Source organism: Durio zibethinus, chromosome 28 (assembly GCF_047325235.1).
Source record: "Durio zibethinus cultivar Kanyao isolate XHJ-2024 chromosome 28, ASM4732523v1, whole genome shotgun sequence".
In the NCBI taxonomy this organism is placed as follows: Eukaryota; Viridiplantae; Streptophyta; class Magnoliopsida; order Malvales; family Malvaceae; genus Durio; species Durio zibethinus.
This window is the reverse complement of record NC_143189.1, coordinates 3,149,805-3,177,094: the sequence shown is the minus strand read 5'-3', so window position 1 is coordinate 3,177,094 and position 27,290 is coordinate 3,149,805. Positions and strand designations below refer to the sequence as shown.

The 27,290-nt window shown below is 33.9% G+C and overlaps 4 protein-coding genes and 4 non-coding genes across 30 annotated transcripts; 5 read left to right on the top strand and 3 right to left on the bottom strand.

The window, feature by feature from the left end:
* Positions 1–53: 53 nt before the first annotated feature.
* Positions 54–6,707, bottom strand: LOC111280770 (uncharacterized). Of its 2 annotated transcripts, none has more exons than XM_089757415.1 (10): positions 6,261–6,707; positions 5,637–5,680; positions 5,217–5,334; positions 4,967–5,093; positions 3,795–4,420; positions 3,112–3,385; positions 2,752–3,031; positions 2,320–2,484; positions 881–1,339; positions 54–625 (listed from the first exon to the last, which is right to left on the bottom strand). In XM_089757415.1, the coding sequence occupies exons 1-10, from the start codon at positions 6,454–6,456 to the stop codon at positions 338–340; spliced, it is 2,577 nt and encodes an 858-aa protein (XP_089613541.1). In that variant the 5' UTR covers positions 6,457–6,707; the 3' UTR covers positions 54–337. The 2 variants fall into 2 exon arrangements, with proteins under 2 accessions (XP_089613541.1, XP_089613542.1); XM_089757416.1 differs by having other exon boundaries at positions 3,909–4,420.
* A 718-nt stretch (positions 6,708–7,425) lies between these two features.
* On the bottom strand, positions 7,426–15,070 carry LOC149510647 (uncharacterized). 19 transcript variants are annotated; one of them, XR_016335191.1, is made up of 10 exons: positions 14,936–15,070; positions 13,897–14,157; positions 12,988–13,127; positions 12,744–12,843; positions 11,437–11,970; positions 10,447–10,784; positions 9,723–9,867; positions 8,945–8,995; positions 8,237–8,284; positions 7,426–7,724 (listed from the first exon to the last, which is right to left on the bottom strand). XR_016335191.1 is itself a non-coding variant. In XM_089757423.1 (10 exons), exons 2-8 carry the CDS (start codon positions 14,063–14,065, stop codon positions 8,949–8,951), a joined length of 1,473 nt encoding a protein of 490 aa, XP_089613549.1. In that variant the 5' UTR covers positions 14,066–14,157; positions 14,936–15,070; the 3' UTR covers positions 7,426–7,724; positions 8,237–8,284. The 19 variants fall into 19 exon arrangements, 17 of the variants coding, with proteins under 17 accessions (XP_089613549.1, XP_089613551.1, XP_089613544.1 ...); XR_016335192.1 differs by having other exon boundaries at positions 8,945–8,992; XM_089757423.1 differs by having other exon boundaries at positions 8,949–8,995.
* Positions 15,071–16,460: 1,390 nt separating this feature from the next.
* On the bottom strand, positions 16,461–22,545 carry LOC111280363 (protein MEI2-like 5). 4 transcript variants are annotated; one of them, XM_022867673.2, is made up of 13 exons: positions 22,311–22,545; positions 21,440–21,483; positions 21,214–21,354; positions 20,667–21,133; positions 20,112–20,270; positions 19,897–20,013; positions 19,649–19,800; positions 18,993–19,084; positions 17,942–18,893; positions 17,748–17,832; positions 17,591–17,659; positions 17,225–17,404; positions 16,461–17,070 (listed from the first exon to the last, which is right to left on the bottom strand). In XM_022867673.2, the coding sequence occupies exons 2-13, from the start codon at positions 21,468–21,470 to the stop codon at positions 16,948–16,950; spliced, it is 2,568 nt and encodes an 855-aa protein (XP_022723408.2). In that variant the 5' UTR covers positions 21,471–21,483; positions 22,311–22,545; the 3' UTR covers positions 16,461–16,947. The 4 variants fall into 4 exon arrangements, with proteins under 4 accessions (XP_022723408.2, XP_022723409.2, XP_022723414.2 ...); XM_022867674.2 differs by having other exon boundaries at positions 22,203–22,321; XM_022867679.2 differs by lacking the exon at positions 20,112–20,270.
* Positions 22,546–25,160: 2,615 nt separating this feature from the next.
* On the top strand, positions 25,161–27,247 carry LOC111281258 (large ribosomal subunit protein eL32z-like). Its single transcript, XM_022868957.2, has 4 exons — positions 25,161–25,307; positions 25,419–25,536; positions 26,671–26,852; positions 26,945–27,247. The coding sequence occupies exons 2-4, from the start codon at positions 25,447–25,449 to the stop codon at positions 27,072–27,074; spliced, it is 402 nt and encodes a 133-aa protein (XP_022724692.1). The 5' UTR covers positions 25,161–25,307; positions 25,419–25,446; the 3' UTR covers positions 27,075–27,247.
* LOC149510646 (small nucleolar RNA U31b) lies at positions 25,614–25,706 on the top strand. Its single transcript, XR_016335258.1, has one exon. It is a non-coding gene; the product is annotated as a small nucleolar RNA U31b (small nucleolar RNA).
* On the top strand, positions 25,933–26,015 carry LOC149510645 (small nucleolar RNA U31b). Its single transcript, XR_016335259.1, has one exon. It is a non-coding gene; the product is annotated as a small nucleolar RNA U31b (small nucleolar RNA).
* On the top strand, positions 26,096–26,172 carry LOC149510644 (small nucleolar RNA Z195/SNORD33/SNORD32 family). The gene has a single exon (XR_016335256.1). It is a non-coding gene; the product is annotated as a small nucleolar RNA Z195/SNORD33/SNORD32 family (small nucleolar RNA).
* Positions 26,236–26,321, top strand: LOC149510643 (small nucleolar RNA Z196/R39/R59 family). Its single transcript, XR_016335257.1, has one exon. It is a non-coding gene; the product is annotated as a small nucleolar RNA Z196/R39/R59 family (small nucleolar RNA).
* Positions 27,248–27,290: the final 43 nt, after the last annotated feature.

Sequence of the window (27,290 nt, the reverse complement as noted above, 5' to 3'; positions counted from 1 at the left end):
ATTTGATTGCAAGACCCTGGCTAAAGAGTAAATTTTAACTCATCGAGACATCATGAGAGAAATAAAAAGAAAATTTTCACTATAAGATAAGAGAACAGGGAAACAATGGAGGAAGAAAAAGTTAAGGAAAAAGTCCACTATCCCAAATCAGCACACTGTTTTCCTAAGTTAACCAGACAATAAATAAGTAGAATACAACCTCATGGCACAGGGCAGTAGCCAGTCAAGGTTTCGTCAGACCCATCAATGATACATATAATCATTCAATCGCAAGAACGCCTCGATTGGCCACTCTCAAACTCGCTACAAGACCCTGAAAAACCAGGAGGTGACAAGATTAGTAATTGTTTTGCCACAACTGTTGGGTCAGCTTTGATGGCTGGCCTTGAGACCCACTCAGGGATCCATCCATAGGGTTTTGCTGCTGATGTTCCAGCGATACTCCCGTTTGTGAATGGTAGAAATTTGGGTAACCAAGAGCCCCAAAATGCTGTGAAGGCTGTTGCCCTTGTCGAAATCCACCAGCCTGCTGGTTATGCCCCTGGAAGCTGTAATATGTGCTTGCAGGAACAGCAGACATTGTTCTTGAGCCAGGGCCGTGAATCCACATGGCAGAATTCTCATTCTAACCACATAAACAAAGAAAAGGTAGGGCCCATTTCAGATCCAAAGCAGCAGAAAATAATAAGAAATAAATTCATAAATACTGTAGAAATACATGAAATCATAAAACCTTGGGAAGAAAGGAAAAAAAAGGACAGACAATTTCATCATTAGTTCAGTACCATTCCATAAGAATAATGGCAAATTAGTCATATATTAATCAAAGCAAACTATTCAAAATCAAATGAGATCTCTCAATGCTTGGTACAGCAATTACCTGTTGAAGTGACATCAAGTGATTGCTGTCCTTGTACTGAGAACTCAGAACATCATCGTAGCCAATGGTTGTGCCCGCAGGAGCAGTAGGTGGATTCAGAGGAAGTCCTCCAGGAATGCTGGTAGCACTCCCAAACCCATAGCCAGATGGGATTGCAGTAGATTGAGGCAAGCTGCTAACAGAAACACTATTTTTGTATTGAGGGAGCACTGTTGCCAAGGACTGGGGGTAGTTACTATTACCAGCAAATGCTTGCTGGTAAGCTGATGGCATATACGTGTAACTCTGAGGTAAGAAAGGATAACTAATCATGTTGGCAAAATGTCCCAATGGGAGCGTAGGCTGGGAAAAAGGGTGCATGGCTAGATGCTGTGGAAGAGCAGGTCCCGTAGCAACACTGGCACCAGGCAGGGCCTGTTGAGTAGGCTGTGGAGCAGAAATACTAGCTGCTCTTAAAGCCTGCACACGTATTACAAGTTAATCAGGAAAGGAACAATGAAATCTTAGCAATTACATAATTTTTTTATTACGTTCCCAAAACGGCCTTTTCTTTTCCCTGTTCACCACCCCACCCAAAACTTCCTTGTTTTTGGTTAGTTGGGTGTCTTTGCTCCTTTTTCTGGCACTGACACGATCACATACATAAACACGCAACAATACTAAATGTACATCTATCCCGTAGAACGAGATGCATACTCGAGGACAACAATAGTGATGGCCAAGAAATACTCAAAAGGTTACTGTTCCATATTAAGAAACTAGAGTTTGAGGTCGTTTGCATTTCACCATACAGCATGTGCTTTTACAACCAAAACTCTATCTAGTCAAAAATATAACCATGACAGTGCATACTTAACAACACTACTACCAGGTAAGTTTCAGTTGAAATGCCACTAGATATGATATCATCTTTCATCTTAATTCAGTAAAATCTTGAACTAACACTACCAAAAGTTATAATGGCCAAGCTATTCCCATCACCTAGAGACAGAGTGAGCCATTCCGAATGAGTAGGCATCCCAGTATTGATTTTCCCTCAAGGGAGATGGAGAGATCAACTCAGATGCCAATTCACCAAAATGTTGAATAAACTAACAAAAGAAACTTTAAATCGCCTGTATATAGGACATTTATTTTATCGTTATATTTTCATCCTCTCTTAGCTGTCTCTTATTTCTCTCTTTCTAAACAAACCAAAATCAAATGTGCACAGTAACTTCTCCTTAGTTTTCTCCCTCCCTTTTATCTCTCTATTTAAATCATCCTTATACACTCAAGCACATGAGTATGCAGAGGCCTATTCTATAGCAGTTTTATAGAGGAAAAAAGAAATGGAATAATAGGTTTTTTTTTTATAATTAATAAATGGTCACCATTCCATTAGAAATGCAGAAAGTGCAAAAAACACCAAGAAATCAATAAGATAGAGCAAGGTGCACCTCTGGCATAGAAATGGTTGGACCACTAATGGACGAGGCTGCATTGCTGTATCTTGCTGGCATTGACTGAGTCACAGGGAAGGGTGAATATGGCAGATCTTGCTCCCTTGCAGTCTGAACAGTTGATGTCAGCAAAGTGCTTGGTAATGAATTTGTATATGCATGCTGTAAGAAAAAGCATTACGGTGAGAAGAGACATTCAAGAAAACTAACACCGTATTTCAAAGAACATGGCCAATCAATAATTTCACACAGTACAACAGGAGCTTTCTCTAAAATGAAGCCTAGATCAACAAAGTGTGGTTGCCTACCAAAAATTTAGATATAAAAGAAATTTTCTAATCCAACTCTAGAACATATGGTCTGAATCATTAGCTTGGGATAATAAGGTTCATGCATTCAAAACAAAATCGTACAGTTAAGTCACATTACCATTACACTTGAGAAAGGAGTGAGATTTTGCATTTGAGAGCTTGTCTGTGTATGAGTGAAAGCAGGATCAAACTGTTGAGAGTTTTCATAGCTATAACCAGACACAGATGAAGGAAACGTATATTGGCTCCCTTGGGCAGCTTCAGAAGCATCCTGTTTCAAAACCTCAGAACGAGAATCTTCAGAAGCCTCATAATTGCCAGTGCTAACATTACTTCCATTCATTACATTTTCCTCTGTGTTACTTCTGAGATGTTCATCCCCGTAATATTCAGGATTTCTGGAAGCAAAAAATTTTACCAAAATTGTAAGGAATGAATAAGTAAAGCAAGGAAAATTATGATCTTAAGAAGAGAATACCTATCGTCCGAGTGGCCAATAGATGAGGCATCTGCTGCTTCAGGGACCTCGTCCAAATTATTCTTTAAGGGCCTTGAAGCAAATGTCCCAGAAAAGGCAGAACTAATGCCAGGTCCAAAACTTCCAAAACTCAAATGTGAACAGTCTGGTGTGTGGACTTGTAGGTGATTTGGAATTATTACAGAGGGATTGTCCTCTTCAGGTGAGGGCTTCTGATCATCATCATGTAAATTAAGTTGCTGCAAATTAGAAACTGATGAAGAACCATCTTCAGCTGAAAATAGAAAGAAACAAGACAGAAAAGGTTAGTCCACAAAAACTTCGTAGCAGATAGCAATGAGCTAACATTAAATGATCAAACACTAACTCCATATCTAAATACAAACAATATTAAAGAAAAAGGAAAATAACTAAATCTATATTGTTTAGTGAATCACAGTATAAATTGAATTTTGGCAGGAAAAAAAACTCAAAAATGAGGGAGCCAAGGAAGGTCCAACAACCCTAATACATAGACATCCACAATGCAAGGCAATCAGAAATGGGTTGTCAAAGAAAATTGCAAAACTAGCAATCAGTGTATGCCTCCATCATTAATACATCATGAGTTATACATTCATTTAAAGCACTATCCTACCCTTCATCATGAATTGCACAAATTCAATTTAAAGCACTACACCAACCTTCATCATGCTCAATAGCATGCCTTTGAGGCTTATAAGAATTCACATCCTTATATAAGCCAGAATCATCCTCTTGTATTTTTCTACTTGAAGTAGGAGAACTAACAACGTTACCATTGACAATTTCAACAGGACCATCATCCACTGGCTGAGCTTCCTCTAGCTGGGATTTTATGTGGTGATTACTACTGTCCAAAGATATGTTAGAATCGTTTGCATACAGTCCAGAGTCTGCGGGTGCCTCTAAGAAAGTGGTCACACTGACAGCAGATGGGTTCTCAATGGGGGGCCATTCATCACTCGGAGAAACATGATTCTTCGTGGTGACATCAGGCTCATAAGTAACATCTGACACCCTTGAAGCATGATGCTGTGGTGAATGTAAATTGGGATGTAATGCTGCTGAAGGAGGTACCACAAGATGCTGATTATTAACACTTTGATGAGGTGGGTTTGGCATGTCAGAAGCCTTGTTTTGTGGCCTGCCCATCTTCACAATATCAGCCATTGATACTTGACCTGGAACCCCCAACCAAGCAGATTGGTATCCATAAGGCTGTGATGATGAAGAAACCCCATCACCTAAACCTACTGTGGACATTTTATTTTCTGTGACCGCAACTTCACTGCAAAACCAGTAAAACTCACATGAGAAAAAAGTAGGCAACACATAAAAACCATGTCAGAATTATAATGTTTATGAAACAGAAAAATAGAAATGCCATCCCTAGATAGAAACAAGGAAATTAAACTCAGCCAACTAAAAAGTTCTAAAACTTCTTTCACATGAAAAACAATTACACGTTTATTAAAAAGAAGTTGTAAACAAGTTCAGATGCCTTGTGTCCAAACTCCAGTTACCATGGTTTGGCAAGCATTTGGAACTATTAGGGTCCCATCTGTCCTTGCCAAACTAGCCATCTTTGATAATGATCAATTCAAACACTTAGTGAGGCTTAAAGGTGGAAATAAATTAATTTCATTAGGAATGAATTGGTATCAATAGATATCATTATTCTAATAGAAACCAATGACATGCAAGAAAAAGCAAAAAAATGAAGCAACACAACCCCTTCTGGTTATTATAACTCAAAACTTATAGCTGCTTTTCAGCTCCTTAACTGGAATAGACCGAGAGGAACAATCACTTTTGACATTCTAACAGGTATTACCTGTGGGATGGAGGTCTCCGCTTCATGGTATTTCCTTGCATACCAGATGCAGAAGATGAGGACTCTGCATGAGCATGAGTTCCATTTTCTCTCTTTGGTGCAGGTTTACCATGCGAAGGGCCAGACTCTAACCAGAAAAAAGAGTACTCAATGGGTAAGAAAACATCAAAAAGAGTTCCAAAACCTTTTTTCAACCAAGTACAAGCTGACTCTTGTCCAAAGTTGCATTAAAGCATGTCCATAGTCATACCATTAGAACTGTAATGGGATGAGCCACCACGCCCAATATATCGGTCTGAACCACTCCTACCACCACGACTCCCTAGGTTATTGGCACCACGAGACCTGGAATAGACTGTATCCTTGGTCTGGAGCAAAAGGGGAGAAATGAGTCAAAATAGATAACAAGAACCAACATATCCATCACAAATGATTAGAAAATATTTTAATAAGCTAACAAAAAGAAAGCTCATCATAAGTGAAAAGTGAATCAGATGAAAACACCCATTTGTAATGCTGAAAGTAACGAATAAACTGACATGACCCATGACCTATATGACAGCAATTATGCCTTTATTACTTAAGTGATGACAATAAGAGTAAAACAAAGATAGCAACCTCAACATTCACAAAAAAGAAAGCATTTGGCATAATTTCCACTACCACGCACCTCTTTTTTCTTGTCTCGTTTGCTCTTCACCTCATGAAAAGGATCTACACATTTCACAAACATCTTATTAGAAATGAAATAGAGCACCATTACAAGAGCCGAAACTTCAGCAGCCCTACAGTTATGATTTCGCAAGCAATTGAGAGTTACAGAAGTCAGGGTTAATTGAGACTAAAGGCATTGATTATCTTCACCGAATAGACAAGTCTTTTGGCTTCTCCTTTTGAGTTTCAATGTAGACAAATAACAATCAGTGCATGGAACAGACAGAAAATCATACCAGCTCATCGCAGCAAATATTTAAATTTTATAACAATGTTGTTGCTTGAAATACGCACTGTAACAATAGCACTTCGAGTAAAGAAGTATCTGTGGACATTGTTAAATTAAAAGAGTGTGTATATTAAAAAAAAAAAACCCCCAGAAACCAATCAGTTAAGCAGATTTTATCTTAATCTTGCTAAAACATCGAAACCCAGAAACCCAGCAGTTAGCCTTTTGCGTAATACAAATAAAAATTCTTTTTCTGAACCAAAAGAACCCATGAAATAAAAACATTAAACTGGGGAAAATAGTATTTAAAAATAAAAACAGAAAGAAGAAGAAAAGGCGGGGGGCGGGGACCTTGAGAGAGGAGGCGATTGACGGCCTCGTTAGGGTCCATGTTACACTCTTTAAGCATAGCATAGATCTCGGGTTCAGGGCAGTTCACAATCTCCTTCAAGCTCTGGACCATCTTTCGAGACCCAGCCGGAATACCTGAAATTCCACTATTACCCTTCCCTATCCCATTATTTCCACCTCCTCCTTTCCCGCTCATCCTCTCTCCGGGCAACCGTCTCGGAATAGTCTCGCTTCGCTCTCTGTCAGATCTGAGAAGAAACGATGTCGTTTAAGTTTTTAGCTTTTGGTCTTCTCTCTTCAATGTCTTTCGCTTCCCTCGGCGAAAATAAAAGACGGCAGGCGCAGCAAGCAGCAGCGAAGAGAAACAACGAAGGGTTATATTTCTTCAAACGACGCTTTAAAAGAAACAACCCCTTTTTTTTTTGGTCACCCAAAACCCTCTCGGGTGCTATGGCCGCGTGTGTAAACTCCTTTTTGTATTACAATTACTATTATTTAGAACGTTTTCCCCTCTTTTAAAGTAATTATTTACAAGACAGTTATAATTTGAGTGTTTATCGGACCAAAAAAATATTTAATATTACATTATTAGTCATTTAAATTTATTTTATTATATTAATAATATCTTTTGTGTATATATAATTATAATACCATATATATATATAATTAAAATTTGATTTCGTTTTGAATATTTATTATACCGTATTTTTTATTGTTGTGCATTAAATGGGTTCATAATAATTATTGGATTTTTCTTGTTCTATCATAAAATTAACAGATAAGGAAATAGCTTCACTAAAAAACATTAAAAAAAAAAATTTTATGTAATGATTTAAATGATTTATGTATATAGAATTTAGGTTACAAGAATAAAGGTAATAAGAATTTACATAAGTATTTAAGAAAATTTTTGAATATTTAAAAGTCTGAGTAATTTATTTAAATATAAAAAACTGATTGATTTAATGGGCCACTGAGTGTGTCGTCACGTGGAATAGCCCACGTTAACTCACGAGTCCTAGTTGCCGAACTAACAACTAACCTCTCTTTATTTAAATACAAAGCCCATGGGCAGGCCCATCCATATGGGATTCTTTCACTCCTTACCCCAATTCTGATGAATGAGCTTCAATTTTAAGCCTTTTTAACTCTTTTTTTTCACAAATAGCTAAAATTATTATTAAAATAAAATAAAATAAAATGTTAATGATACATGCCTTATCATTGGAATAGTAATAACACTAGTGACATGGAAGTGGGTACATATGATCTCTTTCTTATAAGTTATAACGCAGGGTCAAGACTCAGGAAAGGGAAAGGATTGAAGCACCAACAGCAGAATATCAGGCATTGTTTAATCATCCAGGTTCATTCCTGACTGATGCTGCCGCCACAGTTAATGGGGCTCTCTCTTCTAGGTACTAGAAGTCTGGCTTCAGACATTTTCTAAGATTGAAAGATCAACTGGTTTTTCACAATGAGAGAAAAAAAAAAATTTTGTCAATGAACTGCATACATATTTAGACTCCGAATGCAGGTGAAATTAAACAAATGAAGACAGCCTCAATCAATTTAATGATAAATACCAAACTGTAGTGAAAAAATTACATGAATTGAAATACGTAATGGTGAATTCGAGCCAAATTAATTTTTGATGTACAAGTTTAAATAGAACGAGCAGTTATGTGAAACTTTTACACGGTTCAATGCATGCAAAATAACTGTGCTAACCTCTAAAAGCAGAACTAAATCACCTCCTACCATATACATAGAGCAGGAATTGGAGGACAATGACATCAATGGAAGTATAAATGACAATTATCTTTATCATCTCAAAATTACATTCATCAATCAATTTGTTCTTATAGTCACTTCAGGTATTCAAAGAGGAAAACAACAAATATCAGGATCACACATGGTCAGTAGTTATATTACAAAAATTCAGAAGAAAAGTTTAGCAATAGAACTCCGCGTACCTATTATTTTGCCATTAGCAGATAATCTAGTAATGTTCATCATATGACCTGCAGGTAAGGCATGCAAAATTGTAACACTACAAAGATGATCAAAGGATTCAACAGATGTTAACACAAGCAGTGTAGCTAGCTTATATAAGGCCCATGTCCATCAACCTTTTCTCTTGAATTCTCCAACTTTGCAGAAGGCAATATGATCTTTCCATAATCTTCTTATAATGTAAGCAAAGCTGAAGGAGACACCTAACCAGGAGGTAGCTCCCATCAAGAAAAACTTTGCACCATAAAACCCCAGATAAAGATTAACCCAGATTATCTCATTCTTTTGAACTTCGGATCCACTCCTATTTTTAAGTCTTTGTATCTAGATTCTAGCACACAGCCTGATTTTACCTCTCATTTATGGCACAGGTCTAAGTGCTGCAAATGAGTAAATTACATAATTTGATACCATATACCACTAATCTTCTCGAATCTCAAGTATCACCAAATCCATATCTTCCCAGAAACAACATAGTTTACTTCTAGGCTCTAAGGCTATGCTTCCATCTTACCAGAAATCACTCAAGCGATTCTTAAATGTCTTCAATTCCAGTCTAGATGTTTTACATATATTATCACAAGCACAAGCGTATGAAATCGATGTATTAGAATCATGTATTAAACAATATAATAATCAGCAAGGTATATAAATCAGTTACAAAATACCTGCCTAATCAGAAAAGGCTTCTATCTTTGCAATAATGACCATCTCTTCTGCTATAGAATTTAAGTCAGCGAATCAAAAACTCAAGTGATTTTATAACTAATTAAACTCTTAGGGCCCTTTGGGAAGTGGTTCACATATGGAACTTACAGAAATAATTATAAAAAATTCAAGCCATGCAACTTAGAGAAATAATTACAGGGTGTCAAGTCTATTACATTTTTTAACAGAAACAATTTAGTGATGGCAACATCAACTAATATTGGGAAAACAAAAGGGGCTACTAAGAAGGATGAAAATTCGTAGGAGATTCCATGCTAAACTTTTACTTTCTTCATACAAGCATAGATTGAATCTCCCTAATTTTCATATGAAAAGACCAAATAGAGTAAAATGAGATAATTAACTAAGCAGCAGAAAAATATAGCAAACAGGAATCTGCAAAATATATTTCACAAATAATTCATACAATGCTTATATGATTGGAACTTGAACTCTACTATAAAATAAACAGAGACATTTTCTACAAATACCTTTGCTAAAAAAATTAGATAGAGAACCCCACAGGATTGTCAACTAAGCGGAGAAGAAAAGGAAACAAGTAACAAAATGCTGACACAACAAAAAGAAAAATGATAGCTTAATTTGTATTTAATTTTGAAGGGAAAAGAGAATTGGGTTTTTAATTAGAGGCTAAATTTCACTTAAAAGCAAATAGAAACACATGGAACCATATTGAAAGCTAGTTAGGAAAAACAAGTTGCTCTTATTCCTTGTTACCAAATTTCTTGGCAATGAGAGGACGGACATCATCAACGTCAACCAGAGTCTCTAAAAAGGGAAGTAACGAAATTAGTGCACAATCAGACGGATCATCAAACCAACTCTTAATAGGAATCCCGTTATTCACTTGCAACCTGAAAACCTGAAATCAGCAAAGATGAAGAATTCTTAAGCAATCAGAAGTATAAGCATGCGACAATTAGTTAGTCAGTTCATTTTTCTTTTTCACTTCTAGATATTTCACCATTGTACTATTTAAGTTGATAGTGGACAATGCATTTTGATGCTGCCACTAGACAAATAACCTCTATCCTTTTCTAGGTGATTGTAAGGAGCAAGGCACAACAAGTCCTCACAACTACCTCTTACAGTTAATCTTGGTTAATTGGATAGGATAGCTGTTATTGTTGTTAGTGAAAATGATTCTCAAATGAACTTTATGCAACACTTCTAACTGCAAGTAGAAATACCTCAAAATTTGAATCTTTTTAATGACAAAGACATGCTGTCACTCACCAGTTCACATCTACATAATCTTTGCCTCAGCAAAATTAAATCTCAAAGGCACATTAAGTTTAAGCTAAAAGCAATAAATGCTTTTAAAAAAACAAGGAAAAGATGACTGCCAGGATGACAATTATATGTCTTGACTGAATTTGAACGCAAGATAGACGAAGTTCATGAAGGGTAAACCTTAAAGAGAAGTGGGTGGGTAAAATACCTGTGGAGAATTATCAATTATAGCAACTTTTGCAAGATCAACACCTAAAACTGTCAAATCTTTAGTGTAACTTCCATCTGAAAAAATGCAAGATTCCCGATAAACCCGACGAGATATGAGCTTCCGATCTGAGTCCAATATGTCCAGTAGTTGTTCCGCATAAATGCTTTGGCTGGCAGTAAAGATAACAATTTCAAACATCTCTGCAACTTTCTCCAAAAATGTCTGGAGGTGAGGCCTCTGCTTTACGTACAAAGTGTGCTCTTTCATGTTGAAAAAGACTGTAAAGGTGAAGTCAGCATCATCACAATGTTCTACCGTAGAGTGGACAAGAGTTTCTGCATGTATCAAAGCAATAGTGATCAAACATATAAAGTAATATTGATTATTAAAGTTTTTTAAAGCACCAAGTGAAAGAGAAGAAAAAGAAGCAAATCTCAAACAATCCTGTACAAATTGTCAAAAGAGAAAGCAGCTTCTGGATCACAAATGCCATCCCAAATTATTCACATATGTGGGAAGTCATTAATACCATCCAATAATTAACAGTTTTGCAAATAAAATTGGATATGCAATCTGTCTTAAACCCCTGAATGCATTTGAAATTTTTCTAGAAAAACTTCAATATTAACCCCGCCAACAGAAGAAATACAGCATGTGTGCTGATTATGACATACATAGACAGCATTAGCCAGTGAATGTCGGTGTAACCTACGCTGTTTATGGGAATTAAGACAATAATTTCCCACAAGGTTCCACCAGTTCCTTTTTAATCCATACAGTATTGTCATCCTCATTGGCACATTAGGCTAAACTCCATTTTATAGGCCTTATGGCTTTATATAAGAACCAAAACAGTATGTTCGATACTCCATTTAAAAAATCACAAGAATTAATTAGTCATTGGAAGAAATTTTCAGGCAGCAGTACTGGTGAATGAATGACGGATTGCTCCCAAAGACAAAAACATATAAAACATGTATGTCTTACCATCCAAATCAAGCACAAGAGTTATGGGCTTCCTTCTCCAAGCCTCTGTTGGAACCATAGCAGGCCGAAAGCTTGATACAACATCAGATAGTTCTGGTAAACTTTTTATAAATGATTGTGGATCAAAGTCATCTGCTTGACCAGAGTCAGAGTTAACATCAGATTCCTTTATGCAGGATCTCATCTGATCAATTGCTGGACATAAACCAGTATTATCTTGAGCCATCAAGGCTTCGTTTTGCAAATTAACATCATTTATATCATTGGCTTTGACAGTGTCCTCAAGGAAAGGCAGTATCATATATTGCTCGGCCACATCAAACAACATACGTGGCTCAGAACACATAAAATCAGGAAATGAATTGGTTCCAGAAATGTTATCATCAACAGCATTTCCATCAAATGGTATGCTCGTGATTATCATGTCAGATATAAAGAAATCTGATACATTACATGTTTGACTGCCAACTGAGCTTTTGTTATCAGCTCTGTCATCAGCCCCTGATGCGGGCACTTCAGGGCCATCATTACTCCCTACCACAATTAAAAAGAGATAACCACATCAAATAACTATAAACCTTGCAACTTTCATAACGTGAAAAAATAACGACCTATATATATATATAAAAGTAGCAACCCCTTGAATATTTCAATTCATAAAAGTTCTTCATCCAAGTAGTGAAAGATTAACATTGATTACAGGTAAAAAGACACAATTGTAGTATGTAAACATAACCTATACAGTAAGGTGCCAGGCAAGGGGAAGAAGGAAGATTATGGGTTTTTTCTTTTTCCGTACAGAATGTAATCTGAAAAATGACAGATCATTTTTTAGCACTTAGCTTGAGTGATAAATAAGCCACTCAGTCCTTGAGGCCCTGTCTTTCTGAAGCAATGCTATCAGAGACTGAAATTCCATATTATCAGAATTCTTCATGGTAGCATGAAATATCAAATGCACAAAACCCTTAAATACCAAAAGTTCATAAAAGTAAAGATTGCCCCATAAGCATGCAAGAAGATTAATAAGAATCTTTCTTCTACTATTACTTTCTTCATTTTTATCTAGCAGGCTTTTCCCTGGTAACCATATTTTATTCTTCTTTTCTCTTTTCTAAATAAAATGTTTCTATATGGACCAAGTAAATTGCCAAGAGAGAAGGAATGCTCATAACTTAAATCATTATGTTGAGCAGGATTTCAACCAGAAATGCTAAAACAAACCGCCACTCTATTAGCCACAACTGGGGAAGGGAAAACAAATTCATGCGATATATAGCAGTAAACCAACTGAAACAAAGAATCACCTGCATCATTGTCAAAATTCGGTTCAATGCGTAGTTGGATTGGCTCCAGAAAAGGAGAGAATATTGTCTCTAAGTTTGAGGCACAGGTGTGGGCAGATTCCTGCAAATTAATAAGCCATCATTGATGAGCAACCGCAAACCAAGTTAGGAGCAGTCTACTACATGATATCTTCAAAAAGCAGGGTAAAAATGAAATAAACAACTAATTCACAAAGTATGGTCCTCAAAAATAATAAAAACTTACCATTCTCCCTACAGTTGTAGAATCAACAAAAACTGGAAGCTGTTTCTGAAGCCCAGAATCGTCTTCATCCAAACTTAGTTGCTGTGCACTGTCTCCATTAATTTCAAAAACTTGAGACGCCACTTCTACATTTGATGAATCTATGAGAACACTCAGTAAGCACGTGTAAAAAGCTAAAATATCAACAGACTTTATCTTCTTTTTCTTTTTTTTTTTAAACTTTTCAAAGAAAAGAACAAACAGAAAATTAAACAAGCATAAATATAAGTAAACAAAACAAATGAGTGAATAACCAATACATTCTTATGCTTGGAAGCACCACATAGAGGATAGACAGTAGACGGGTTTAAGGGCAGGGAATACATGGAGTGCCATGCATACAGAGATCCTAAGTTCCCATTATCTGCAACTGTTTAGCCAACAAATTAATAATACTTTCTTCTCCAAGTGGTTCAAATGGTTAATGTATGTACTTGGTCATTTGTTTGTCCCACTAGAGTCTGCTATAATTTGATGGTGATGGTATCTTTCCAAACAACTGCATCTTTAACATTCTAGATATGGGATAAGCATGATTCTAACTTCTATATTGCAATTTTTAGAACACGAGTTATACTCAACAAATAAGCAGTTAAGTAAAAAAATCACAAAGAAACATCATTTCTCACACCAAGGAAACTGCGACAAAACACAGGCCAGGGCCAGCAGGGTCAAGAGTCTTGTCCACAATAAAGCAATGTTTTGAAATTGCTAATTTTAATGCACTCAATTTACAGAGAACACACAATGTCAAGATATAAGTAAACAGCACAAGAATTTAGAAACCTTGATAATAGGACACTTAAACAAGCAACTTTAAATGTAACAAATAACATTAGACAAATATCAGCCTTGATCAATGTTGGTTACCATCGTGAAAGTTTTGAATGCACATACCGAATTCAGCTCCTTGCGGGGAAATCCTAACATGAGAGCACGGCCTTTTGCAAATCATGCTAGACTTCTGACACACCCAGAGACCATTTTTTTCTCTTAAAGAACCCGTGCTTGATTTGGTCTTCATTCTTAGAGATGGCATTTGATCTGCAACTGTTATATATACCACAATCTCGATTGCGGAACATCAGTGGGGAAAAAAACCCCTCTAAACAATCAAATCAGCAGCAGAAGCTGTGTTACATGAATAGTCAAGGACAAGAAGCGAACATATTAAAACAGCTTGACATAAAGGACTAACAGAACAAAGAGACAAAGATAGAAAAGAAAGAACTCTCAAGCAGCATAATTTGTGAGCAGTGAGACATGTATGGCAAAAACAAAACCAAAGAAAATGATGGGAATCAAAAGTCAAACGCCAGAACCCTTTTTTCTAGAAGTACTAAAGAGTGTTGAAATAATCAATTCAGAATATCACAGAACACCACAATTCTGAAACCTAGATCTATATTTCTGTTAGGCAAACATAGGTCTTGGTGCATACTATAGTCGGCCTTGAGAGAACTTTTCATACAAAGAAAATTTAGAAGAGAAAGAGAAAGGTAGCAAAAACTCTTCATGAGAGACATGCAAATAAGAACCGTATCAAAGCAGAACAAATTCTTCAAGTAAAACCCACCAAAATTAAAGTCAACCCAAGTCTTTTAATCCCATAAAACACAATAAAACCTCATAACACACCTTAATTACACAGCAAAACATCAAAGGATACCAAAAAAGCTCAAAAAAACCAAAACCCTTCTGCATATAAACCCTAACCAAAAAAAAAAGCTTAAATGACAGTTATACAGTTTCAACTTCCATTTAAACAGTCATAGATTAAAAACCCACAAAAAAACCCAGAGCTAAAGATCAAAGACTCAGTACAATAAAACAAAAAAATTAGCTAAAAGAAACTTTACCAAAAAAATAAAGAAAAAAGTGAAATTTTCAAGCATGAAAATAGAAGTACCTGATTAGAGGGAAAAAAAAAAAAAAAAAAGGACTCTTGCTTTCGTTTTCTTTCTCCCTCTATTGCTAAAGAAAGACTAATGTTTTGTTTCTCTCTCTTTTTAACTTCCACGAACGGTCGAGACAAAGGTTTGAGGGGGCAAATGTCGGCTTCTAATGGATGATACGGACGGCTGTGATCAAATCTTTAAGAGGAGTTTGGACCCTTGGAATTGCCACGTAGGATGTGGACCAGTTCAGTCTGACTTGTTGACACGTGCAGGTTCGTAGAAAGAGAGGGAACATTTGGGAGGAAATTGTGGAGGGAAATGGAGTTTGATGTTTTTCATAGTCGCGTGTTTTGCATTGCACTTTTACAGCTGTTATTTCTTGTCTGTTTCGTTTCTCTTTGGATTTTTAACGGCAATTTGATTTTGATGCAAGTTTTAATTCAGTTTCGAATTAGTATTTTGTAATTTCATAATTTTTTTACATTAAAAAATCAAGCTCCATTTTTTTAAAAAAAGATCGTGCATCAACAATTGACATTAAATATTCTAATGCAAATATTTTCAAATTTTAAATTCAAATATAGATTTTAATTTGTTAGTTCCTGCTTTCAGAATAAATTCAAAAAGAAAAAAAATTGAAAACATTGGAGGTTAAAGAGAAGTCTATAGTTTGGTAAACCACAAACGTAAAAAAAAATTAATATTTAAAAAAATACATGCTGATTATATTTTAGATTAATTGACATTTATTGAAATTAATATTTAAATTAAAAATTTTATGTACATAATTTTTTAATCAAATAAATAATTAAATAATTGGATAACAAAATTTAAAAATAAATTAAGAATTAAAAAAAAAAAAAACACTTATTGTGAGAGACAACGTGTGTTGGCCTTTTTTTGGGCGAAAGAAAAAAAAAATTCGGTTGACTTGACTTGTTGAATTGCTCATTGGTGACCTTGGCAAGAGTATAAAGCATTGACTTCGAAACTGCTTATGTTGTCAGTGTTGAACTCCTAATGTCTGTCGCGGCAAACGTGTTTTTTTTTTTTTTTTTAGTTATTGTTTTTGCACATGAAATTTTTAATTAAATTAATTACTCTTTTATCTCTAAATATATAATCTTTAACTTCTCTCAAATAAAGTAAGGGTAAATAAATAACCATGTGATGTACAATGTAAATAATATACAAAATTTAATATCCTACATTGAAATTAATATTTTTTTGAAATAAAAAAGGGTTGGAGTCTTAAATAAATGAATTGCACATATTAGAATTAAAAATTTAAATTTATTAAATATCATTTTTTTAAGTGATATTTATTAAATTTTTTATTAAAAATAATTTAATAAATATTAAAATTAAAAATCAAAATCAATATTCTTACATAACTCAAAGTGTGCAAATTTTTAAAAATATATATAATTTGATATATTTTTTAGTTGGGTAATTTTAGTAATTTTTTTTACAACATTTTTATAGTTTGATAATTTGTTCTTATTTTGTTAAAAATTTTTTGATTGATTGATATAATTTATGAAAAAGTTTACATGAATTTATTTAGATTATTTAAATGATAAATACTTAAAAAAAGAGTCTGTATTTTGCACCATACAATTTTCTGTAAATGACGCCGATGGTTACATCCCGACCCTTCAAAATCTCAACTCTAACAACACATATAGATATTATAATCAACTTAAACTATCAAATTCCAGATCACCTGAACATCAAAAAGAACCGAAAATAGAGAGGAAAATGAAGAATAATCATGCAGAACACAGTAACATCCTCTCAAATGCAAGACATAAGACAGTGATCTGTGCAAAAACCACAATGCTCCTACAGCTTCAAAGTTCAAATGCTTTGCTACTAAGAGTCTTGAGACTCCACAAAATCTGCATCCTGTTATAGCTGGTTCAACTCTTCCTATGTTTGTACAGTTGAGTATGTACGTAAAAGTTAGCAATCACTTCCCCCCAAGAACTCGGTGATAGGGCAATCTCCTTCCACTAAGCTGTTAAAAGGTTTCTACCTCCTTGCCAGCATCTTTCTCTTTAGGGTTACCCGAAGAATCACCCAAGTGTGACTCATTTGGCTGGCGTATGATATTCAAACTGGAATGTAAATGCTCTGGGATGCTCTAAAAAAAAAATAAAAAAGGCCATTATTATTATTACTACTGATACTTACACAAATTAAAAAATAGTCAATGAAAGTAATGAGAAAAAAATGTATGCAAAGGAAATTTCCAGGTTTGGATTACAATACAACAGAATAACAAATACTACAGCTACCTGATCACCACCGTCTGGGCCCTCAGAGTGAAAGAGGATTGGGCGACAGCGCTTATCTTCATTCATCAAGCTTGAATTCTGGAAGTGGGCAACAAGAGCGGCCTTTCCCTGGATTCGAGCATATGCCAAAGAAGCAACTTTCTCACTATTAAACTTCTCCCACTTCTTTCCATTAAATGCCTGCATAAGGTTGTTAACATAAATGAGTCCAAAGAAAACATTCCGAGGCTTAAGTAACAAGCCTGCCGTTCTCTTTAAAAATAAGCACAAATTTTCTAATAGGGAAAAAAACATTAAAAACAATCAGTCCTAAATGCACCTAAGACACAAAAAGGTTTAAATTATATTAAGGTAAAAATGTATAACCTCATAAAACGGAATAATGTGTGAAGGAGACAGCATATTGATAAAGGCATAGCCCACATTGCATTTATTCTGCACCGCAAATGAGAATATTATCAGTTGCAATTGAATTTAACAGTTAAATAGTCTAAACTGCTAATCACAACCTCAAGGTAATTACCTTAAAATCAATGGGCAAATAGAGAAAATCATAAGTCCCCCGGTGATTTTCATCAATGGCAGCCAGCAACATCTTTGAGGTATATCTGAGGATCATTATGAAATAAAAATTGTCAAGTAAAGGCATCAGTGCTTCAAACATATTGACGGGCAATCAATATTCATAAACCAGAAGATTATAGAGGATGGACTGACTTATTTGGAATATTTTTTATCATCAGGGTTGTTCGAGTATCTTCACCACTAATAATTTTATCCAAGTCCAGCTGAAACAGCTTTTTGTTATCCAGCTGGTTCCCATTATTTTCAACCCTTCTGCTCCTGCCACGCTCAGCCAACCCCTCCATACCATTAGGCAGTAGTCCTGGGTATAGGCCATTGCCCAAAAATACAGAACTCAACCTAGGTGAAGACATCATTCTCATACTTGATGAACCATTCTCAGACACATTCCGTGGAATGCTAATACCTGAACTCATAGCAGGACAAGAACCCATATTAACCATAAAACCTCCATCCCTTTGGCCCACACCTATGCCTCCAAAAGCAGCAGGACTCATGAATGTACTATCTGATGATTCTGGGAAGAAACCAAAATGCCTTTCCAGAGGAACACCAGATGGAGCAGATCCAATGTGATGATGATGGTGTTGGGATGAGCCTGAGAAAGATCCTTGCCAACCTGAGTATGGAAAGCCATTGCCTTTTCCGTTGGATGAAAATGGATGTCCCATAGATGCTGGTGGCCAAGGTGAAGAGTTTGTGTGATCCATATATGAATTTTGGTTTCCCCAAAGAAACTGTGGCCCAGATAATGTTTCCATACTGGAACCATTTGAAGGACCAAAAGTAGGTATGGTTCCGTGGTAATGGCTCAACTTTGGCTCTGGCAAGGAATGGGAAAGTTGAAACCCAGCTCCATGGGTTGAATTCATACTGGTTAATGAATGCTCCACTTGAATACCCCTCCCTTGGTCCTTGGCAAAAGGTGCAACTTTCATGGGGTTTGGCACTTGAGGATGCAGGATAGAAGCCAGACCAGGTAAATGGTTTCTGGTCGTTGGGCTCATGGTCCTGAAAACAGGGGACTTACTAAGGGAATGCATAGGATTTTGTTCTATAGGACTGTTAAACTGTGTCCAGCTACCTGTCAGGAGTATTGAGACATCCTCAGATTACAAAAATATACAAGACATGATCAAACGGTATGCACACAAATGATAGAACGAAGATCAACTAGCCCTACCTGGAGGAGAATTGGCTATTGGGGAACCAACTTGACATTTAAAACCCCGAGATTCATCTTGTTCAAGCTCTTGATTTAGTTGCAACATCAAGCTACAATTTGAAAAAGATTAATAACAAATATTCATCATTAATATACTTCCAAAAACAACAAAGCAAGGAATCAAACAAACAAATTCTAATAAATGGTAAAAGCAGAATGAAGAGAGTTTTAGAATTTTTTTTAAATAAATAAAAAGAAAAAATAGAAAATTGATGTTGTCTAGAATGTAGCAGCCAAGATAGAGGATCCATGTAATACAACTCCCACAATGCCAAAACTACAGTAGTTCTCATTGTTTCTATTTCCTTTCAGGCTTCAATTTACGATATATAGTAATTTACCTCTTCCAATTAATACCAATGCACATGCATGAAAATTGAACACCATTACAAAAATGCAGAGAGGCAGAAATTGATTAGTTTTCATCCCTTAGTACCAGTAGAATACAAATAGCGCAACACTATCAGGTCACATTCAGAAAAAAGAGCATCCCAATGCTATCACAGTGCCAAACACCATGAGGAAGAACTAATAGAAGATTTATCAAATAAAAAAAAATTACAATTTTTATACATTAGTACTAATAGAAGAATAAAGTTATAAGATACACGCACTTGCGACGAGCTCCTCCAGGTCGACTAGGTTCAAGCTTAATACGTTTACCAGCTATGTCACTTCTATTCAGTGACTTAAGAGCTTGTTCTGCAGCTCTAACATCATAAAATTCAATGAACTTATGGTGTCTCTTGTGTGGCGTTTCCCTTATCTGCTTTTATGCAATGAATAAAGCATAGCAGAAACGTCAGACATTCAGTCCCAGGTTTAAAGCAAGGAAACATTTTGAAAAAGAAAAAAGCATCACCTCTTTAACCTCGCCATAGACCCCAAATATTTGACGAAGATCTTCATTTGAAACTGATGGATCCAAATTAAAAACTACCAAAGTTCCTTGATTAATATCCTTCTCTGATGGATTATCCTGGGGTAATGTAGGGTTGGCAGAAAAAAGTATAATGGAAAGACAGTTAATAATAACACTGACAAAACAAATTATTTGGGGTTAAAAATGATCTAAACCTTAGGAATTGAGAAGTGAATGTCAAGTTTTCTCCGTCTTAGTGGCTTGTTCTGTAAAGCACGCATAGCTGTTCGAGCAGAACGAATGTCATAATAGGATATCATTACAAAGCCCCGATGTTTACATGCAGTGTAAAGAGTTCTAATATCACCATATTGCTGCCAAAAGAAAAAAAAATGGTAGCAGTCACATCAGACAAGATAGGAAGTGACTTGAATTAATTCACAAACCCAGCTAAGCAACAACAGGCCTGGATCAATAACCGTAGTCTAACAATTTAAATTTGCATTCTAGAATTTAACGAAGCATATATCTAAAACTCTAAATTACTCTGCGCAACACTTTTAACTTGAAAAACTATAAGGTTTTCAATTCCAGCATGTAAAACCCATTTATGGTTCCAAGAGCAATGTATTCCAATTTCAAGCAATGCATGTATCAAAAAGGGAACAAAATAATGAACGTAATTCCAAAAGCTGAATGTGCTTTTACTGCCAGCCCTAAGAAGGTGGTGTCAGGGAATGCCACCAGAAAGAATTTTAAGAATCAATTACCTCAAAAAGAGCTCTTAGTTCTGAATCCTCAACATTGCTATTTATATTCCTAACAAATAATGTCCTCGAAGGATGTTCTCCATATGGATGTTCCCCAGCGATGGTTCCAACACCATTTGGAAGACCATGATGGGGCATGCCGTCTCCAACAATGGCATCAGAGAGACTCACTTTTGACATACCAATGGTTAGGCTCTCTAGTGGATCAGTTTCCAATTCCATACCCCCTCCACTACCAAAAAGATCATACTCCAATTCTTCCAGTGAACTAGGCAACCCACTTAAGTCAAAGTCATCCATTATGCCTCCTAAAAGCTCATTCTCATCATCAGGAAGCAAGCTTCCAAGTGCATGACCTTCAATGTCTCTGAGTGGATCATTGCCACCCACATCTTGATGGAGGTTATTTAGATCAGATGCGATATCATCAATAGATCGATAACTATGATCCATAGCATTTAAGTTCACTGCAAAGTGCATACAGTCAAAATCAGGTCAGACTTTCCTTAAAACAATAGATAATCTTTAAACAGCAGCTAATGCTTACACTTTTCATGTGGAAGAACAGGCAATGAGCTAGAAAAAAGGGTAGCATCACTTGAGGCATGGCAGATGTCAGAACCAGAAAAAATACCACCTGCACTTTCCACTTCCTTAGATTCATTTGCCTTTGGAATCTTGGTAGGGTCTACACCATACATTATTAACAAGACCATTAAATGAGAAAAATGCTTCATGTATTGGCAGCCTAAAATGAAAATTTGTGAAATTACCTGAAGCCGGATGGTCAGCAGACTGCTTCATTGCATTGCCTTTTCTGCCAAAGACAAGGGAATAGAAAATTCACTAAAATTATGAGATAGAAAGCACTGCACACTTGACAACTAAATTACTACTAAGAACAGCAAAAAATACACGATCTCAAAATTTTTCTTGGGGGAATGGGGGACATAAAGAGTCAAATATAAAGTCAAAACCAACAATCTGCTTAATGAATTTTGAAAGAAACCCACACCATGTTAAGTGCTATAATAATATGAATATGCCACAAAAAATCCAAATCTTTATGCCTAAATTAGTTGCAAGACTTCACACGCGAATTCAAGTTCCAATAAAATTCAGAAGTCTTACCTTTATTATCTATTTTCATGAATCATTACACCTAAATTCCAATTCCAAATTCATCACTATCTAAAAGTGAGACAAATTCAGAATCCAAAGTCCAAAAACAATTAAAAAAGGCACATAATCAATAAAAAAATTGTTAGAATAACAGCTGAAAATTCGGTATTTTGAACAACAGTTATACAGTAGCAATCAACCTTTCTTCTTCAATATCCAATATCAAAACTAATACCATCTAATGACAAGCTCAAGACAAACAAAACCCAGAAAACTTATTTCAAAAGATATTATCATAATATCAAAGACTCAACGTTACTTGCCCAAAAACAAAAACCCAATTCACATTCAAGATTAAACCCAAAAATAAAAATATTAGCTTCAAAATACAAATATAATCATCAAGAAACCCACCAAAACAATAAGTTGAATACAAAAAAATAGACAGAGAAAAGATTAGCTGAATGAGGCTCAAAGAGAGTGAAAATTAAAGCCTACATAAAGGAAAAGAAAAGAATTAACTGATTTTCAATGGAAAGCTCTCTGCCACGATCACACGCAAAAACAGAAAGAGACGTGAAGAAAGAGAATGTGCAGTAAAAAGTTCTCTCTTTCCCTTTCTTCTACAAGACTTTAATGGGTATTTTCCTTTTTCTTGAAAAAAAAAAAAAAAGAAAAAAGTTTGAGGAACGATGATGATCGGACGATGGAGTTCAAGAGCATAGGATGATTAAGAGAGAGCGACAGGAACTATGTTGTGATTATCGGGGTTTTAACTGTATTTAAACATGTTTTTGGAGTCCAAAAACACGTTCTGAAAAAAAAATTTGGAAAATATTTTACTATGTGGATAGAGGTTTTGATCTCAAGGTGGAATTACGAAATTGCCATTAACTTGAGATTGGTGGATAAGATACGTTCTTGTACTTTAACTTTACCAGCGGTGAATTTGAAAATTAAATGATAAAAAAACAATTACTACTAAAAATAACTTGGATTTTTATTTCAAATTTTGAATTATTTTGACAACTAAAAATAATATTTCAGTATAAATTTTTGAATCTTAATATGATTATATAAAAAAAGTGAATTTTATGGATTGAAAAAAAATAGTATATTTCACTATATAATTTAATATTATAATTATAAAAAAAACTATTTTAATATATTACATTTTTCTAAAAATAATATGATCATAAATATGATAATTTATATATTTATATTATGTAAAATATTAATAATTTATGTATTTATATTATGTTTTACATTAAAATTATATATAATAATTTACGTGAATATAAAAATATAAAATATTTTTTATTTGTTAAATTTATATATAATTTTGATTAATATTTTAAATTGTATTATATTTTTATATATTTTTGTATCATATCATATTATCAAATTTAAATTGTAAAACAAATTCTATAAAATAGATTTTACTTGAAAAAAATAAATGCCATAAAGGTATACCAAAAAGGTGAATATGGTATAACATGATATGATCCAAATATTTGAAGCAACAATTGTGTGCAAAATATGGTATAAAGTGGCGTGTGATACTATATTTTGAATCTTGAGTATCATTTTTCCCTATACTATATGCTGTTTGAATATTCTTTTCTGTTTTTATTTAAAGTGATAAATTACTATAATTTTTTATTAATTATTTTTGGTCATTTACCAGATTTTTTGGTTTGCTTTCTAAATCTATAAATTTTGGTTACAACCTTTATAAACTATATTTCTAGTTGCATGTATGTATTTAGATCGTATTTATTTAATATTAAATATATTAAAATATTATAATTTATATTAATACATTAAATATAAAATCTATTTTTTATTTTTATTAAATATATATAGTTTTTGTCAAAATTTTAAATAAAAATAAATTTATATATTTTTTATATTTTTTTGTGTTATATTATCATGTTATATCTAAATCTATAAGGTTTAATTTGTATTAACAAAATGAAAAAAAAATTAAAATTAAAACTTTATAGTTTCTATTTTGTTGTCATTGGAAGCTTCTTATTTATGTATACATATTAAAAAAAATTAAAAATGGAACAAAGTAGACCAAATTTTTGGTAATAAAAATCCAATTAGTTTTGTAATTTGTGAAAATCTCAAGGTCATCTAGTGTTATTGTGTGTTTTATATTTTATATTTTTAAAATTTCTGTTTTTGTTTTATTTTCAATTTATTAAATTTTAAAAAAATAAAAAATAATGTTGTTGTTTTAAAAATATGAAAACAAAAATATGTACAAGAACATGGTTAAAGTTTTTAAATTCAATTTGTTATTAATAATATAATAATATTGTTAATATATTATTTATTAATATAATATTTATAAATAATATATTAATACTAGTATTTATATAATAAAATTATTATTTTATTAATATAATAACTGTATCGTTATTGTAACAATTTAATTATAATTTATATGAACAAATTCCATATGATAATAGTATCAAATTATTTCAAAAAACTAAAAATATTCTGTTTTCAATAATTTTCAATACATTCTAAAATTTTATTTTTAGTTTTCAAAAATAAAAATAAAAAAAACCCAACAAACATATTTTTATGGTCAATTTAAAAAAATAAAAACAAAAACAAAGTAGCCCTCAATTGATGTTTCTCTCTTACAAATATCCGGTGGAACAACATTTCATGAATGCTGCTGCCGCATGTTCTTTCTTGTAGTTAGATGACTTTAAACAGTCAAACTAAAACTAAACAAGTGAATAAGACACAAAGATGTGCAAAAAGCTTTCTCTTCTCCGTTCTTCGAATCCAATCTCTTCACTGCCAGTGCCAGCCTCTCTTTCTACTTTAAATGATAAATTGGTATTCATAAGGTATAAACTATTCAAATTAAATTAAAATAATATTTAAATTTAATTCAATTATTATTAAATTAAATTTAAGTTAGAATAATTTAATTTATGTCAAATTCAAATATTTAAATATTTTATTTGAATAGCTCACAAATTAATTTTTATATTTTAATATATTTTTTTGCTATTTCATTAAAAATTATCATTTTATTTTTATACATATTATTCAAATTCAAATTCAAATATAAATAATTGAGCTTGAGTTAAATTTAAAAATTAACTTTATTTTTTATTTAATAAATAAATTTAATAAAATAAGTTCAAATACTTCAATATTTATTTTTTACTAAATTCGATTTTTCTCGGCTTGATTAGACCATAATATTGCTATTAATTTTTTTTTTTATGTGGCGAATAAGAGTTAACAACCCAAAATCCAAAGGCCCAATTGAAGAATTAAACGATGGCCCAGAACCCAAAATCCACCATTAAAAAAAAGAACAAAACAGACGATTACTCTCCACCGTTGATTTATTCTAATCTCTCCAACAAACCCTAAATTTGAAAAGAAGCCCTAAAGGTCTTCACTCACAACGCCTCTATATAAGCTACCGCAACTCCATTGTAGGAAAGTCGGGGCGGCCAACCCAAAACCCTAATTTCCCCAGTAAACATCTCTACCTGAATTTTATTTGTTTGTTATTCTGATCTCATTTTTCATTATTATTTCAACAACTCAAATAACATTTTTTTCTTTGTGTCTTTGATAATGGTAAAGGACGTAAGAAGAAGAAGGAAAAGAAGAAATGGCGGTGCCGCTTCTTAGTAAGAAGATCGTGAAGAAGAGGGTCAAGAAGTTCAAGAGACCCCAGAGCGACCGCAAAATCTCCGTCAAGGTATATCCAAGTTTTTTTTTTTTTTTTTTATCTCTTTAAGCCTTTTGTTTTGAGCTTTGATTTTTTTTGGAAGAGGGGAAAATGATGATAGTTATGGTCGCCCCAGTCTTACTTTGCATATATTTATGTCTTCATATGCAAAGTTGGTGATTGACATTTTTATCTGATTCCATAGTTTCATTTCATTTTACCAATCTTTATTTGCTTGCCAAAATTTGTTCAAAAGTTTATTTTTTTGTGCGTGCTGAATTGAATTTGAGTGAATGTGGATATGAAGATAGATCTTGACACCCAGTCTGAGTTGCGATATGCTGAGCCAGTAGCGCTCGACTATCTGATCCATTTCTAAAGCTCTTGTTTTATTTTTTCTTTATTTTCTTAATAAGAGATTGAAAGGGATATGATGATTTTTGTTTGACACCCAGTCTTACTTTCATCTCTTGATGGAAGATGGTGATATTCAACTCTTTGTCTGATCCCTTTTTTTATCAAATAGCCAATTCTTTTTATTTTTGATTCATTTTTTTTTATTCTTGTAACGTTTGGTTCTTAATATGCAAGGAGGTGTGATGATACTTATCCATCATTTCTGCATTTGAATGATGAATACCAACATGCACTACCATCTGATCTTTTGGCATATTCTTTTTCTTTTCAAATTTGAATTTTTATTGATTTAATTGTTTTTATGTCATTTGTTGTAATCTATGATGTAAATGAATCATCAAGCCTGATCTATCTGTGATGATTATATAAATAATCACCATCTTTCGGCTGAGATTGATGCTCTTTATTATACTAAAATTACTTTGCTTAATTACAATTTGTTTTCGCCTCTTTGGAGAGGTTTCTTGGAAAGGGTCTTGCCCGTGGTATCTGATGTCCAGTGTTTATGTATTTGTAACTGGTCATTTCGTTTTAAGGGCAGATAAAAAATTTTGAACAGGTCTTGCGACACAGTTAGCTGTTTTCTTTCACAAGCTTTCTGTTACTAAATCCCTGGTCACATTTTATGCTTTTATTTCATGTTTTAACCCCTTTAGTTTCATTTTCCATGCTTTTCGGTTGTTTGTGTTAATTTTGATTTATGAAACTTGTCTGATTTGTCATGGTTACTCTGTTGCTTGATGGCAGACAAACTGGCGTAGACCAAAGGGTATTGATTCTCGTGTAAGAAGAAAGTTCAAGGGATGCACTTTGATGCCCAACATTGGTTATGGTTCAGATAAGAAGACTCGTCACTATCTTCCAAATGGCTTTAAGAAATTTGTTGTTCACAATGTGGGAGAGCTTGAACTGTTGATGATGCACAACAGGTACTGTTAACTTCCCAAAGAATGAGTGATTAATTGTCTATGAAACACATCATTTATGTTTGTGGTCTTAATGTGTTTTTGTTACTGCTCAGGACATACTGTGCTGAGATTGCCCATGATGTTTCCACAAAGAAGAGAAAAGAGATCGTGGAACGAGCAGCACAGCTTGATGTTGTCGTTACTAACAAACTTGCCAGGTTGCGTAGCCAGGAGGATGAATGAGCATAAACTTGTACCTGTTTATGTTTTTCTTATAAGCTTTGGATAATTTGTTAGATGGCAATCACATTCACAATCGTGATTTTTGTTTGTCTTAGAAATTAAAATTGCACTTACAATTATGTCAAGATATTTTCGTTTTTTTAAAAAGTACTTTCATAAGTATTTAGTGTGAACTTTACTCGTGGCGAGCTTGTCAGTTATCCAATCAAAGCTTAG